This window comes from Marmota monax, unplaced genomic scaffold, assembly GCF_021218885.2.
Source record: "Marmota monax isolate L192 unplaced genomic scaffold, Marmota_monax_Labrador192_F-V1.1 WCK01_AAM20220418_F8-fsc00107, whole genome shotgun sequence".
Classification (NCBI taxonomy): Eukaryota; Metazoa; Chordata; class Mammalia; order Rodentia; family Sciuridae; genus Marmota; species Marmota monax.
This window is the reverse complement of record NW_026693761.1, coordinates 174,259-190,879: the sequence shown is the minus strand read 5'-3', so window position 1 is coordinate 190,879 and position 16,621 is coordinate 174,259. Positions and strand designations below refer to the sequence as shown.

Below are 16,621 nucleotides of genomic sequence, written 5' to 3'. Positions count from 1 at the left end.
ATCCCTTTATGTTCAAAACTCTAGAAAAACTAGGGATAACAGGAACATACCTCAATATTGTAAAAGCAATCTATGCTAAGCCTCAGGCTAGCATCATTCTGAATGGAGAAAAATTGAAGGCATTCCCTCTAAAATCTGGAACAAGACAGGGATGCCCTCTCTCTCCACTTCTGTTCAACATAGTTCTCGAAACACTGGCCAGAGCAATTAGACAGACGAAAGAAATTAAAGGCATCAAAATAGGAAAAGAAGAACTTAAATTATCACTATTTGCAGAGGACATGATTCTATACCTAGCAGACCCAAAAGGGTCTACAAAGAAACTATTAGAGCTAATAAATGAATTCAGCAAAGTGGCAGGATATAAAATCAACACGCATAAATCAAAGGCATTCCTGTATATCAGCGACAAATCCTCTGAAATGGAAATGAGGACAACCACTCCATTCACAATATCTTCAAAAAAAATAAAATACTTGGGAATCAACCTAACAAAAGAGGTGAAAGACTTATACAATGAAAACTACAGAACCCTAAAGAGAGAAATAGAAGAAGATCTTAGAAGATGGAAAAATATACCCTGTTCATGGATAGGCAGAACTAACATCATCAAAATGGCGATATTACCAAAAGTTCTCTACAGGTTTAATGCAATGCCAATCAAAATCCCAACGGCATTTCTTGTAGAAATAGAGAAAGCAATCATGAAATTCATATGGAAAAACAAACGACCCAGAATAGCAAAAACAATGCTAAGCAGGAAGGGTGAATCAGGCGGTATAGCGATACCAGACTTCAAACTATACTACAGAGCAATAGTAACAAAAACAGCATGGTACTGGTACCAAAACAGGCGGGTGGACCAATGGTACAGAATAGAGGACACAGAAACCAATCCACAAAACTACAACTACCTTATATTTGATAAAGGGGCTAAAAGCATGCAATGGAGGAAGGATAGCATCTTCAACAAATGGTGCTGGGAAAACTGGAAATCCATATGCAACAAAATGAAACTGAATCCCTTTCTCTCGCCATGCACAAAAGTTAATTCAAAATGGATCAAGGAGCTTGATATCAAATCAGAGACACGCCGTCTGATAGAAGAAAAAGTTGGCTACGATCTACATACTGTGGGGTCCGGCTCCAAATTCCTCAATAGGACTCCCATAGCACAAAAGTTAATAACTAGAATCAACAAATGGGACTTACTCAAACTAAAAAGTTTTTTCTCAGCAAAAGAAACAATAAGAGAGGTAAATAGAGAGCCTACATCCTGGGAACAAATCTTTACTCCTCACACTTCAGATAGAGCCCTAATATCCAGAGTATACAAAGAACTCAAAAAATTAGACAATAAGAGAACAAACAACCCAATCAACAAATGGGCCAAGGACCTGAACAGACACTTCTCAGAGGAGGACATACAATCAATCAACAAGTACATGAAAAAATGCTCACCATCTCTAGCAGTCAGAGAAATGCAAATCAAAACCACCCTAAGATACCATCTCACTCCAGTAAGATTGGCAGCCATTAGGAAGTCAAACAACAACAAGTGCTGGCGAGGATGTGGGGAAAAGGGTACACTTGTACATTGCTGGTGGGACTGCAGATTGGTGCAGCCAATTTGGAAAGCAGTATGGAGATTTCTTGGAAAGCTGGGAATGGAGCCACCATTTGACCCAGCTATTCCCCTTCTCGGTCTATTCCCTAAAGACCTAAAAAGAGCATGCTACAGGGACACTGCTACATCGATGTTCATAGCAGCACAGTTCACAATAGCAAGACTGTGGAACCAACCTAGATGCCCTTCAATAGATGAATGGATAAAAAAAAAATGTGGCATTTATACACAATGGAGTATTACTCTGCATTAAAAAATGACAAAATCATAGAATTTACAGGAAAATGGATGGCATTAGAGCAGATTATGCTAAGTGAAGCTAACCAATCCCTAAAAAACAAATGCCAAATGTCTTCTTTGATATAAGGAGAGTAACTAAGAACAGAGTAGGGTCGAAGAGCATGAGAAGAAGATTAATATTAAACAGGGATGAGAGGTGGGAGGGAAAGGGAGAGAGAAGGGAAATTGCATGGAAATGGAAGGAGACTCTCAGAGTTATACAAAAGTACATACAAGAGGAAGTGAGGGGAAAGGGAAAAATAATACAAGGGGGACAAATGAATGTCAGTAGAGGGGGCAGAGAGAGAAGAGGGGAGGGGAGGGGAGGGGAGGGGGGATAGTAGAGGATAGGAAAGGCAGCAGAACACAACAGACACTAGTATGGCAATATGTAAATCAATGGATGTGTAACTGATGTGATTCTGCAATCTGTATATGGGGTAAAAATGGGAGCTCATAACCCACTTGAATCAAAGTGTGAAATATGATATATCAAGAACTATGTAATGTTTTGAATAGCCAACAATAAAAAATTTTTAAAAAAAAGTTAAAAAAAAAAAAGAACTGATAGTATAAGACATACTCTGGAACATGTCTGTATGATACAGATAGCAACATATACAATATTGGGTTAAAAAATTCAATGTTTTTTGGCAATTTTATATCTAAGAGATGAAAAAAGAATAGTTGAACCAGTTAACTTTAAAAGTCCCATCCAAATCTGAAAAGTCCACATCACAGAGGTTAAATGGGCTGGATTATAAAAGCACTGAATGTCAACACAGTCGTCCTTTGATATTCATAAGGAACTGTTTCCAGGAGCCCCCCAACCCTCACCTCTGTGGATTCCCAAAGCTGCAAATACTCAAAGTTCTTACATTAAGTTTCATAGTATTTGCCTACAATCTACACATATCTTCCTGTATACTTCTGTTTTGCTTTGTGGCGCTGGGGATCAAACCCAGGGCCTTGTGTATGCTAGACAGGCACTCTACTTCTGAGCTATATCCCCAACCCTTCTATGTACTTTAAATCACATGTAGATTGCTTATAATACCTAATGCTATGTAAATAGTTGTTATGCTGTATTGTTTAGGGAATCATGACCCAAAAAAGTCTGTAACAGATACCTTTTTTTGGAACACTTTCAATCAAAGATTGGTTGAATCTATGGTTGTGAAACCCTGGGATTACAGAAGGCCAGCTATCTAAAAAAGTTCAGATTTTGAAATGGGAAATGAAGTTTATTCTAGACTCAAGAAGTGATTTAAAAGCACAGATATAAGAAAGACCTTTCAAATACTAGATTGCAGGGGGGTGGGGGGGTGTGTGCAGAAAGCCAAGTGAAATGATAAAGGCCTGAACCAATGATAATGGGAAGCAAGGGCTGAATAAGAGAATTAAAGATAGAATGGGCAGTGTTTACTGACTAAATAATTCTGACAGGCAAAGGAAAGGAAAAAAAAAAAATAAAAGAGGATTCAAAGTTTGAACCCACATGCCAGAGAACAATACAAAAGCCCTTTCCCCTAGTCCAAAAAGACAAGCAATTCTTTCAATCCAAAAGAAAAATCACAATGAAAGTGTGTCCTGAATTAGAATCACTAGGAATATGCATTTATAATGAAGATTTCTGGATCTTATCCCCAATACATCTAAGGTACTAGAATGATGGCTCATTCTATAACCAGATGCCCAGGAGATTCTAATGCAAACTAAAAAATTTGAGATCCAAAACTCACATTAGTTTCTGTCTGAACATGACTGAACAGAGATTAAAGTAATTAAATGTCAATATCAAAAATGAAAATGAACTATATCTTTAAAACCTATGCTATTAGCCAACTACATTCTATTAATAGATAATAGATTTAGTGAAGCCTCAAAAGAACAAACCTATAGTTTTCATGCTTTCTCCAATCCTAAATTACACCAGTGATTATTACTGAATTTAACCTATTAAACTTGAAAGTACAACATAGAACTTAAAACCGCTCGATTGTCATTTAATCATAATTACATTTCATTCATTTTTACCATTATAAAAAAAAGTTTCATAATGGATAAAGCATGCATTTTTAGTACTAGATGGAGATGAATTTAATAAATTGGTATGTTGGAGAATTTCCACAGTTAAAACAATGTAGGCTTCTGTGAAATTAAACACACACATTAACAGTAAGCAAACTATGCACCACTTCCTCACCCAATAACTCCTGGAGTTATTACCAAATTAATTCCTATATACATATTTCAAAGAGTAAGTAATGGAACATTCAATTCTTTGCATTGTGACCCTAGCATAACACTACTTGGCAAGTAGGTGAGGAGAAGAAGCTGGGTGGAAAGCTGAAAAGCAGATCTTCTTAATACTGCTTAACTTTTGGCAGGCCTGAGTAAATGACATAGATAGTTCTCTCAACCTCTCAAGATATATATAATATTTTATTTATTACCAGTAGCCACAATTCACTGATTTCCTTTAGTTCGGAACTAAGTTAGTTACAGAAGGAATATAACATGATGATACACTACCTGCATCAATTTTTGCATAGTCACAAACAGTTGCTTATTTTCAGGATTTTAAACCCTAGGTGACCCAACAATTATTCACAGAGGGTACACTGCCATTTATGAAGGGAAAATTGCATTAACTCACAATATATACAATATTGATACTTGAAGACAAAAATTTTACAGTTATCTGCTAATGAATTTATATATTCTCACCTTGGGAAAAATCAGGTTCTATAATGATGTGTTATTTAGAAGATGTTTAAATTTTTAAATGTTGTATCACAAAGATAACAATAAAATAACTGAAGTTTTAAAACCCTCCAGCTCTATTTTTTTCCCCATTCTGAATTTCTACTTTTTTTCTCCAATCTTTCTCCCAACAAAAAGCTTCAATTTTTATTAAAGTTTAGTTGACGAAGAAGAAAATGGTCTCTCTCAAACACAATTCACCAAGATCAATAAGAATTCCTAGCAAAAAGTATAAACCTTTTTTTTTTTTTATACTGGAGCCTGAACCCAGAAGCACTTCACCACTAAGACACATCTTCAGTACTTTTTATATTTTACTTGAGATAGTGTCTTGCTAAGTTGCTGAAGCTGGCCTCAAACTTAAAATCTTTGTGCCTCAGATTCCTAAGTCACTGAGATTACAGGCATATACCACCATGCCCAGCTATAAGCTGTTTTCATAGGATCATTTTCATAGTTCACCTTTCTTCAGAATAGTTTTTTTTAAAATCATTAACATTCATAATAATACTTAGATCTTTTCTACTATTTTTCCAATGTCATATACATTCTTTTTTTGGTATAAAATCATTTCATACAAGCACATTCTTGTCTGGTTTTTTTCATTCAACATTATTTTATTATGATTCACGGAATAATCACAGTAACTGTTGAGCATTTTCTACAGAGAGGCAACCTGACATCCATTAATCCTTATAACAACCTTGTCAAAATGATCATTATTACCTCCTTTAGAGCCTAGATAAGGACACTGACAGCTATGAGCAAAAAGAGAGAGAGAAACTTCAGCACCTCCTCACAAATCACTGCACTACACTGCCATTCAAATATTTTATAATAAAAAGTGATATGCTCTAAGCACAACTACATTTTATCAAAGAAACCAGTCTGTTTTTCATTTGAAATATTCAAGTTCTTTGTGGAAAAGAATTAATCAGCAACAAACCAATAAAATTATGATTTCAAAGATTTAATTTACAAACATACTTGTAACTTTCCACTTGTCTGCAGGAAGAGACAGTAATGAAGGAATCTGTACGGGAACTGTAAGCAAGAGGGCCAGGCAGAAGAGAACCAGGCAGAAATCTCCCAAAAGCATAGCTCTCCTGCTCAAACACCATCAACATCCCATCCATAGACTGGATACAAATCAAATCTCGACCTAAGAAAGAATTAGAAGAAATTAGATAACCTAGTCTTTTTGTAATTATAATGGTTTATTTTATTACTATCTGCCACACAAAAAAATAAAATATTAATTTTTCCCCAAGAGGCAACTGCATGGTAGTTTAAATTTTAAATTACAAACAAATGAAGCTATCAGGTTACTACTATTAATATACATACATTTCCAAATTTTTACATTATTTAAGTATGTCTATAATTTTAAGTACATTTATTTTTATTCATCATATGCTGAAATCTTCTACCACAAAATAATCCCTAAGAATAATCATGACTCTGGGTAAGATATCATTTTTTCCAAATTCAGAAATACAACAAAAACTCTTGTTTATGGAACTGCTACTCTTGTTCACCCTATGTCAATTCCATACTTTAAAATGATCTAGATTAGTCAAGCACAACAGACAGGAGGCTATAGCTCAATGATGAGATGCATGCTTAGCATGTGAGAGGTCCTGGATTCTCTCCCCAGCACACAAAACACACACACACACACACACACACACACACACTCCAGATAAAATCCATAAACTTGTCTTACACACTAATTGTGTATACATCACAATGCTAAGCAGGGTTGGGAGTGAAAAATACAAATATTGAAAAACGTGAATCCCTGCTTGCCTTAAACAATAGATTGATTTTAGGTGACTTTTATTAATCTATCAGTATTAATTATGAAACTCACAGTTCTTAAAATATACTAAGATGATGATGGTTTTTATAATATCACTAATCTGAAAAAGATCTAGTGGCTATAACTCTGCACGCTCTGCTTTGATGTTTAGTGTATCTCATCACTTACTGTATAGGGTGAAACTATGTCAGAGTAAAATTAAGCCAGTCATTAAAGGAATAAATAAAAGGTCAACCTTCTAGTTTGTCTTTTCTAGCTCATACTTCCATATACAGCAAGTCCTATAGTAATTATTCCTTAATACCTCATATATCCCTAGCAATATTGTATATAGTATATTTAAATTTCAAAGAGTGGCATTGCTCAAAGAAATCAAATTGCATAGAAATAGATGCAATTTCTTTTTATCTAAGGATAATAATATAGCTGAACAATTTTCAAAAGAAACACATATAGCCAAAGAAGGTTATCATTAAAAGAGAAAACAAACAGATTTAAGGGTGCTTTTTAACTGCAACATATTCTGGCTCATATTTACCAATACAAAGGGTTAATCATCCTTAAGTTTCAAGGGACACTTAAAATTGAATACTGTTTCAACAAATGAACATTCACTAAACATATATACTGAACCACTCAGAGATCTATTTAGAGACACAGGGACTAATCAAATGATGTTTTTATGTATGCATGGATATGCCACAATGAAACCCACCATTTTGTATAATTAACATGCATCAATAAAAATCTTTTAATTAAAAAAGGTATTCTCTGGGGGATGAGGCTGTGGCTTAGTAGTAAAGCACATATCTAGCATGTGTGAGGCACTGAGTTTGATCCTCAGCACCACATAAATAAATAAAATAAATATACTGTGTCCATCTACATCTAAACAATATATATATTTTTTAAAAAAAAAGATATCCTCTCAATGCTCAGGTTTTTAATATGCATACTTTTATCTTTTAATTTAGTCCTTGTCTTCCATATTATTAAAGGTTCCCCAAAGAGGTGTATGCATGCTAGATGTACTAGCAGGTTGTATGTGTGTATTCACAGAAGCAAAGAGTACCGGTCTGCTCCCAGCACTGAGAAATAAAAATGCTTCCAAGTGTTGGAAATGGATGCTGCAAAAACTTTGTAATTATAAGGAAAATCTTTTATTAGTAGAATCCCCAGGTCTCATTCAGGGCATCAATTCTTATTTTAGTTATGGTCCAACAACTGTAGTTTTTATAAACAAGTTGCAGATACTCCTGGGGCTTCAGCCTCTTCATTTATAAAATGAGTATATTTGTATAATAGCTCCAAGTTGATCAACCAATCTTCAACAAAGGCCCCAAGAATATGAAATGGGAAAAATACAGCCTCTTCATTAAATGATGTTGGGAAAACTAGATATCCACACACACAGAAAGAAAGAATTGGATCTTTATCTTCCACCATACACTAAAATCCACTCAAACTGGATTAAGGACTTAAACATAAAACCTGAAACTGTAAAACTCCTAGAATAAAACACAGAGGAAGCTCAGTAATAGTGAGCTTAAAGGAATAAAAAAAAGTTTTTTTTTAATATAGGACAACAGAAGAATAGGCAACAAAAACAAACATAAAAATGAGATTATTATCAAATTAAAAAGCACTGCACAGCAAAGAAAACAATCAACAAAATGAAAAGGCAACACACTTAGAATGAAAGAAGATATTTGCAAACCCTGTATCTGATAAGAGATTAGCCTCTAAAATAGGAACTCTTAACAGCAATAAAACAAATAACTCAATTTAAGAAGTACGCAAAGGAGCTGAATAGACATTTTTCCATAGAAGAGGTAAGAATGGTCAATAGATATATGAAAATGTATACATCATCACTAATCACCAGGGAAATGAAAATCAAAACCACAATGAGATATCACCTCACCCACGTTTGGGATTGCCTTTACAATAACAGGGATAAACCTAGAGGGCATCACGCTAAGTGAAATAAGCTAGATAGAAAGAAAAATACTACATGATCTCCCTTATAGAATCTAAAAAAGTCAAATTCACAGAAACAGAGTAGAAGACAGGTTGCCAGGGAAAGGGGATGTGGGGAATGTGGGGGGACACTGGTCAAAGGGTACAAAGTTATACAAAAGGTACTGCAGTTATAAGGCATGTAAGTTCTAGAAACCTAATGTATAGTATGGTGACTAAACAGTGAATAACAATGTATCAGACACTTGAAATTTACTAAGAGAATAGATCTTAAGTGTTTGCACCACAAAAAAATTAAAATTAAAAATTAAAAAGTAATTATGTGGGGAGATGAGCTTGTTAATTAGCTTGATTAAGATAATTATTTCAAGTATATACACATATTAAAACATCACATTGTGCATCTTCAATATATATGATTTTTATTTCTCCATAATACCTCAAAACAGCTGAAAAAAGTTTCAAGTTAGAGATTAAATGTCAAAATTCCTAACATTATATAGTACATATAAGGAAAACAATAAATTACAGCATTATTATGAGGGTATTTATTGTTTGCTTCCCCAGCCCAGAGAAAAGAAATTATCAAATTAGAAAAGGGGTAAAGAGAGATCCAACATGGCGGCGGGCGCGGACAGATCAAATCTTTGACCTCTTCAGCTGTGCGGGCATAGGGAGTCATAAACCATCTAAATGCTGTTTGCTCAGGATCACTAGGCAGTGCTGAGCTGACGTGGATCTGGGGCAAACAGTCTGGGCCTCTCAGAACACACACTGAGCCCAGATCGGCTGAATTCAAGCTCCCGTTCGCCTGCGTCTCGCAGACAAACTGCTGTGACTCAGCACTAAACAATCCTGCTGAAACAACTGGTTGGCCCTTCTGAACCTACGGAGGTTAATACCAACCGAGCCTTCATGGGCAGTGGACACAGGATTGAGACGGGGCTTGGGAGAGACACTCAGGACCCACCCGTTGCATTGGTCACCCGGCAAAGGGAACGAACTGTCGACATTTGCATGGGATACCACCATGGCAGAGAACTGACGTCATCAGAATGCGGCGGAGGAGATAACGTCATTAAAACCGGCGGTGACAGGTGTGTAATCCCCTAGCCCTTCCTCTCCACACAGCGGGGAAACCTTAGGGACCCTCCCAGCTCTCCCGTGAGCACAACAGTCAGACCCAGGGAATCAGGAGTGGTACAGGACCCGCAACATGGAACCCCCGGCTACCGCTCCCACCAGTGCTGACAACTGAGGTCTCTTGCACCAGCTACCGGGGGCGTGGCTACGGGAGGGCAAACAAAATATTGCTGAGGGTTCTCAGCCCCAAGCTCCACAAACTTAGGGTCTGAGGGAATGGCAAACGGGGAGAGTATGCCCAGTTGTTCAAGAAAACAGGGCTCCCGGGAGCAGCAGACCTGGCGTGTAGCCAGTATTGTGGTGAGCGTCACCAGTGAGCGGGGCCTGGCTTGAGGAAAAGTGGAGAAGTGACTAGACACAAGAGAAGGCCCTAGGCACCCAGGATTGGAGACCCGCCCAGTCTGGGAGGAGGAGCTGCCGCACAGTGATTGGTTCCTGCGTATTGAGAGGAGAAGCTTGGCCCGGTGGGCACAGGTATACCAACTGGAAGAGAAGTTAATCAAACTCTAAGACTGCATTTATTAAATTTTGGGGGTTTTTTTTCATTTTCATTTTTTTTATTTTTTAAATTTTTTTATTTTTTTTATTTTAATTTTTTTTGATTATTTTTTTAATTTTTTTTTCTTTTTTTCTTTTCCATTTTTTATTCTTTTGTCTTTTCATTTCTTTTCAATTTCCTTATTCCCCCTTCCAAGAATTCTACCTGCTTACTCTCATTCTCTTTAGTGACTTCTTCCCTTCCCTTCTAATACCTTTCCTCCCAAGCATCAAATAAATTTATAGGCATAAGCAGTAACTCAGCAGTCAAACAGAACAAGAAGTAACATGAGCAGCATGAAAAAGCAAGGAAGAAAAGGAGTACAAACAATGCAGGACAGCCTAAATATTCAGGAGGACCTAGAGGCATCAGAAAAATGGCCAAATAAAGAACTCAAGGAATACTTTAGACAGATGGAATGGAATCTTAAAGAGGATATGAGACAGCAAATTCAAACAGTGAAAGAACACATTGAAAATGAATTACATAAACAGATAAAAGAAGCAAATAAGCATCTTTATCAAGAGATAGAGATTATAAAAAAAATCAAACAATACTTCTAGAAATGCAGGAAACTATAAACCAAATTAAAAACTCAAATGAGAGTATCACTAACAGAGTGGAGCAAGTAGAAGCCAGAACGTCAGATAATGAAGACAAAATATATCATCTTGAAAAGAGTCTAGCCAATTCAGAAAGGCTGGTAAAAAATCACGAGAAAAACATCCAAGAGATATGGGATAGGAGATCCAACATGGCGGCGGGCGTGAAGAGATCAAGTCTCTGACCTCTTCAGCTGCGTGGGCATAGTGAGTCATAAACCGTCTAAATGCTGTTTTCTCAGAATCACTAGGCAATGCTGAGCTGACGTGGATCTGGGACGAACAGTCTGGGCCTCTCAGAACACACACCGACCCCAGATCGGCTGAATTCAAGCTCCCGTTCACCTGCGTCTCGCAGACAAACTGCTGTGACTCAGCACTAAACAATCCCGCTGAAACAACTGGTCGGCCCTTCTGAACCTGGGGAGATTAATACCAACCGAGCCTTCATAGGCAGTGGACACAGGATTGAGACAGGGCTTGGGAGAGCCAGTCAGGACCCACCTGTTGCATTGGTCACCCGGCAAAAGGAACGAACTGTCGCCATTTGCATGGGATACCACCATGGCAGAGAACTGACGTCACCAGAATGCAGCAAAAAGATAACTTCATTGAAACCAGTGGCAACAGGTGTGTAACCCCCTAGCCCTTCCTCTCCACACAGCCGGGAAACCTTAAGGGCCCCTCCCAGCTCTCCCATGAGCGCGATAGTCAGACGAGGGAATCAGGAGTGGTGCGGGACCTGCGGCGCGGAACCCCTGGCTACCACTCCCAACAGTGCTGACAACTGAGGTCTCTTGCACCAGCTACCGGGGGCGTGGCTACCGGAGGGCAAGCAAAATTCGCTGAGGGTTCTCAGCCCCAAGCTCCACAAACTTAGGGTCTGAGGGAATGGCAAACACGGAGAGTGTGCCCAGTCGTTCAAGAAAATAGGGCTCCTGGGTCTACAAAGAAACTACTAGAACTAATAAATGAATTCAGCAAAGTGGCAGGATATAAAATCAACACGCATAAATCAAAGGCATTTCTGTATATCAGCGACAAAACTTCTGAAACAGAAATGAGGAAAAACACCCCATTCACAATATCCTCAAAAAAAATAAAATACTTGGGAATCAACCTAACAAAAGAGGTGAAAGACTTATACAATGAAAACTACAGAACCCTAAAGAGAGAAATAGAAGAAGATCTTAGAAGATGGAAAAATATACCCTGTTCATGGATAGGCAGAACTAACATCATCAAAATGGCGATATTACCAAAAGTTCTCTATAGGTTTAATGCAATGCCAATCAAAATCCCAACGGCATTTCTTGAAGAAATAGAGAAAGCAATCATGAAATTCATATGGAAAAATAAAAGACCCAGAATAACAAAAGCAACTCTAAGCAGGAAGTGTGAATCAGGTGGCATAGAGATACCAGATTTCAAACTATACTACAGAGCAACAGTAACAAAAACAGCATGGTACTGGTACCAAAACAGGCGGGTGGACCAATGGTACAGAATAGAGGACACAGAGACTAATCCACAAAGTTACAACTATCTTATATTTGATAAAGGGGTTAAAAGCATGCAATGGAGGAAGGATAGCATCTTCAACAAATGGTGCTGGGAAAACTGGAAATCCATATGCAACAAAATGAAACTGAATCCCCTTCTCTCACCATACACAAAAGTTAACTCAAAATGGATCAAGGAGCTTGATATCAAATCAGAGACTCTGTGTCTGATAGAAGAAAAAGTTGGCTCCAATCTACATATTGTGGGGTCGGGCTCCAAATTCCCAGGACACCCATAGCACAAGAGTTAATAACAAGAATCAACAAATGGGACTTACTTAAACTGAAAAGTTTTTTCTCAGCAAGAGAAACAATAAGAGAGGTAAATAGGGAGCCTACATCATGGGAACAAATTTTTACTCCTCACACTTCAGATAGAGCCCTAATATCCAGAGTATACAAAGAACTCAAAAAATTAGACAATAAGATAACAAATAACCCAATCAACAAATGGGCCAAGGACCTGAACAGACACTTCTCAGAGGAGGACATACAATCAATCAACAAGTACATGAAAAAATGCTCACCATCTCTAGCAGTCAGAGAAATGCAAATCAAAACCACCCTAAGATACCATCTCACTCCAGTAAGATTGGCAGCCATTATGAAGTCAAACAACAACAAGTGCTGGCGAGGATGTGGGGAAAAGGGTACACTTGTACATTGCTGGTGGGACTGCAAACTGGAGCGGCCAATTTGGAAAGCAGTATGGAGATTCCTTGGAAAGCTGGGAATGGAACCACCATTTGACCCAGCTATTGCCCTTCTCGGACTATTCCCTGAAGACCTTAAAAGAGCGTACTACAGGGATACTGCCACATCGATGTTCATAGCAGCACAATTCACAATAGCTAGACTGTGGAACCAACCCAGATGCCCTTCAATAGATGAATGGATAAAATAATGTGGCATTTATACATAATGGAGTATTATGCAGCACTAAAAAATGACAAAATCATGGAATTTGCAGGGAAATGGATGGCATTAGAGCAGATTATGCTAAGTGAAGCTAGCCAATCCCTAAAAAACAAATGCCAAATGTCTTCTTTGATATAATGAGAGCAACTAAGAACAGAGCAGGGAGGAAGAGCAGGAGGAAAAGATTAACATTAAACAGAGACATGAGGTGGGAGGGAAAGGGAGAGAACAGGGAAATTGTATGGAAATGGAAGGAGACCCTCATTGTTACACAAAATTACATATAAGAGGTTTGAGGGGAATGGGAAAAAAACAAGGAGAGAAATGAATTACAGTAGATGGGGTAGAGAGAGAAGATGGGAGGGGAGGGGAGGGGGGATAGTAGAGGATAGGAAAGGTAGCAGAATACAACAGTTACTAATATGGCATTATGTAAAAATGTGGATGTGTAACCGATGTGATTCTGCAATCTGTATTTGGGGTAAAAATGGGAGTTCATAACCCACTTGAATCTAATTATGAAATATGATATGTCAAGAGCTTTGTAATGTTTTGAACAACCAATAAAAAAAGAAAGAAAAAAAAATTTAAAAAAGGGTAAAGATAAATATCAGCTGTAAGCAGTGACAGCTAATGTACTAACAAAAAAGGAAAAGTTATTACATGGATTTAATGTAACTTGCTATAACTCAGTCATTTGCAAAAAGAGCTTTGACGGAGATGCTAACTGTTCCTTCCAATAGCCATTCTTTCTTTAGTTCTAGAACTATGAATTGTCACTAGAAACATAGTGATCCAAAATAAAGCCTACATTTACAGTCCTCTATTACAGACACATCATAGGACAACAATGTTAATGAGACAGGAGCAAAGGTCAAATGTACAATTCTCAAGCATGCCCTTAAAAAGGGCCAACTATGCACTCCACTCCCCTCTTAGAATCATGATGGTAGTAGGTCTGAAGCAGCTGTCTTGGCCTCAGTTATGAGAAAAATAGAGCCCTCCTAACCAATCCTGGACCACTTTATCTCCAGGTGGTAAAATATGACAGAAATAAACTTCTTTTTCATTTAAGTCATCATTAAACTGGGTCTTCATTAAAGCAACCAAACCTATACTGTACTAAAAAACACAAAAACTATCTCTTTCTCGAGATTCAGCCATTCATTATTGATGCCTCTTAAAATTTGATTTTGATTAAATCCTGGCACCAAAACACAACCTGATAAAAAGCAGAGCTAAAGAAATTTTAATATGACTCCATGTTAAATAACATTAAGTAATTACAGTTAATTTTCTTAAGTGTGATCACAGTATTATGATCATGTAAGACAACATTCTTATTGGAAGATATATGCTGAAGTATCTATGAGAAAAGAGGTACAGGTCTGTAACTTATTTCAAATAGTTCACCAAAAAAATGTATGTCTGTAGACACATGTACAGTTACAACCATTGACTCTTAAGAGCAAAAACATGAATGTATGTGCTACTTTTTCTTTTTTATGTTTTTGTTAGTGCATTATAGTTACATATAATAGTGTGATTCATTGACATATCCATACATGCATATAATATAATTTGCTCTATTTCAGTCCCCACTTTCCCTTCCTTTCTCCCTCCCCCTACTCCCCTCCTTCTGCATTTCTGGTCTTCCTTCTAGTTACTCTTTTATTATTATTATTATTATTTATTTATCAATTGCAATACTGGGAATTAAAACCAGAGGTGCTCTACCACTGAACTATATCCCCAATCCTTTTTTAATTTTTGAGACAGGGTCACACCAAATTGCCCAGGCTAGTCTTAAACTTGCAGTCTTCCTGCCTTAACCTCCCAAGTAGTTAGGATTACAGGTGTATGCCACCCACCCAGCTGTTGTTGTTACTTTTTCTAAACACTTTTCACAGTAAAAGTATATAAAAATGGAGTGTTTAAATATATATAAATTTGTATGTGAAGCATGTACCAAATGACCTTGATCTGTGGGAGAGGATATCACAGTAACCAAAATATACTCTTGATATCTGCATTATTAAAGACTGTGAGGTCAGAGCATATGTTCATGCAAGTAGAAGTATAAATAAAATTTGTATTCATGCTAGGCATAGTGATGCACATTTGTAACCCCAGCTATTCTGGTGGCTGAAATAGGAGGATTGAAAGTTCAAGGCCAGACTAAGCAACTAAGAAAGACCCTGTTTCAAAATTTTAAAAAAAAAATAAAATAAGGGGTTGGGGTGTCACTCAGTGAGAGTATCTCTGGGTTCAATCTCCAGTGCTAAAAAAAAAGAGTGTTCATTTCAATATGTGGTTGTCATTGAACCCTGAATTTTTAGTCTCTCAAAGGCCTTAAAGAAGTAGTTCTTAAAATGTGGTCCCCAAACTAGTAGCATCAGCATCATCTAGAAACTTCTAAGAAATGCAAATTCTAGGATCCAAATCTAAACCTACTGAATCAGAAACTCCAGTAGTGGGGCAGAGCTGCAAGACTATTCAGATGCATGCTGAAGTTTTAGAGCCTTAGCATGAAAGGGAAAAAAATAAATAAATAAAAGAAGGGATTGAAGAAAATTTGAACCCCAAAGAAACCTGGCACTCTTGACTCCCATAAACATGGATGACATCAGAAGCTAATTTCCTGAACCTCTGGCAACACAGAGGAGATACTTAATACACTGTAAATTCTAAGCGGATTGCCTCCAGAGCCAGATAATCTACATTTGATACCAGTTCCACCAATTCTTAGCTGTGAGCCTGGGCTCAAATTTCCTTATCTGTCAGACACTGTGCCTAACTTGTGAGAATTAAATAATGTATGGAAATGAGATCCAGTAGTAATAAATATTCAATTGCATTAAAATTAATATAATTATTTTCAAAGTTTCATGCTACATGTTGGATTAAAGTTTAACTGCTTGTTATTTTTCCATACACATCATAATGATGCATGCATTATCCTTACTTTTGTTTTCCCTTCTCAAAAAAAAATTCCACTTTTCTTCCCCTGGTTTACTGGACATTTGCTAGCTTCCTCATGGTCATCCATCTCCTCTCCTCCCATGCTCCTCACATGCTTAGCCAGAATGGGGAGAGACTGACCTCATTCTAAGCTTGAGGTTAGGCCCTGACTTACGTAAACCAATTAGTATCTCACTAGTCACAGTGGTTGGTTCAGAGATGAGTATAATTTATACTCAATGAAAGAAACCAAATCCCTAAATGAAACTAAAACTAGAGAAAAAGTTACTCTCCCTGGAGAGTAATGCATAAGGAGGATAAGGTCTGGAATCATAGAGTCTTTCTAAGGGCACAGTTCAGAGAGAGCCAGATAAGGCATCATTTGAGTCAGTGCATCAAGGCTAATCTGGAGACAAATCTACC

General features: G+C 37.3%; 1 protein-coding gene across 7 annotated transcripts in view; it reads right to left on the bottom strand.

Moving 5' to 3' along the window:
* Positions 1 to 16,621, bottom strand: part of Bbs9 (Bardet-Biedl syndrome 9) — a 498,145-nt gene that overhangs the window by 359,105 nt on the left and 122,419 nt on the right. For all 7 annotated transcript variants that reach the window (XM_058584438.1, XM_058584439.1, XM_058584442.1 and 4 more), the window contains one exon: positions 5,660 to 5,834. In XM_058584438.1, the coding sequence (XP_058440421.1) occupies positions 5,660 to 5,834 (175 nt within the window). The remainder of the gene's footprint in view (positions 1 to 5,659; positions 5,835 to 16,621) is intronic.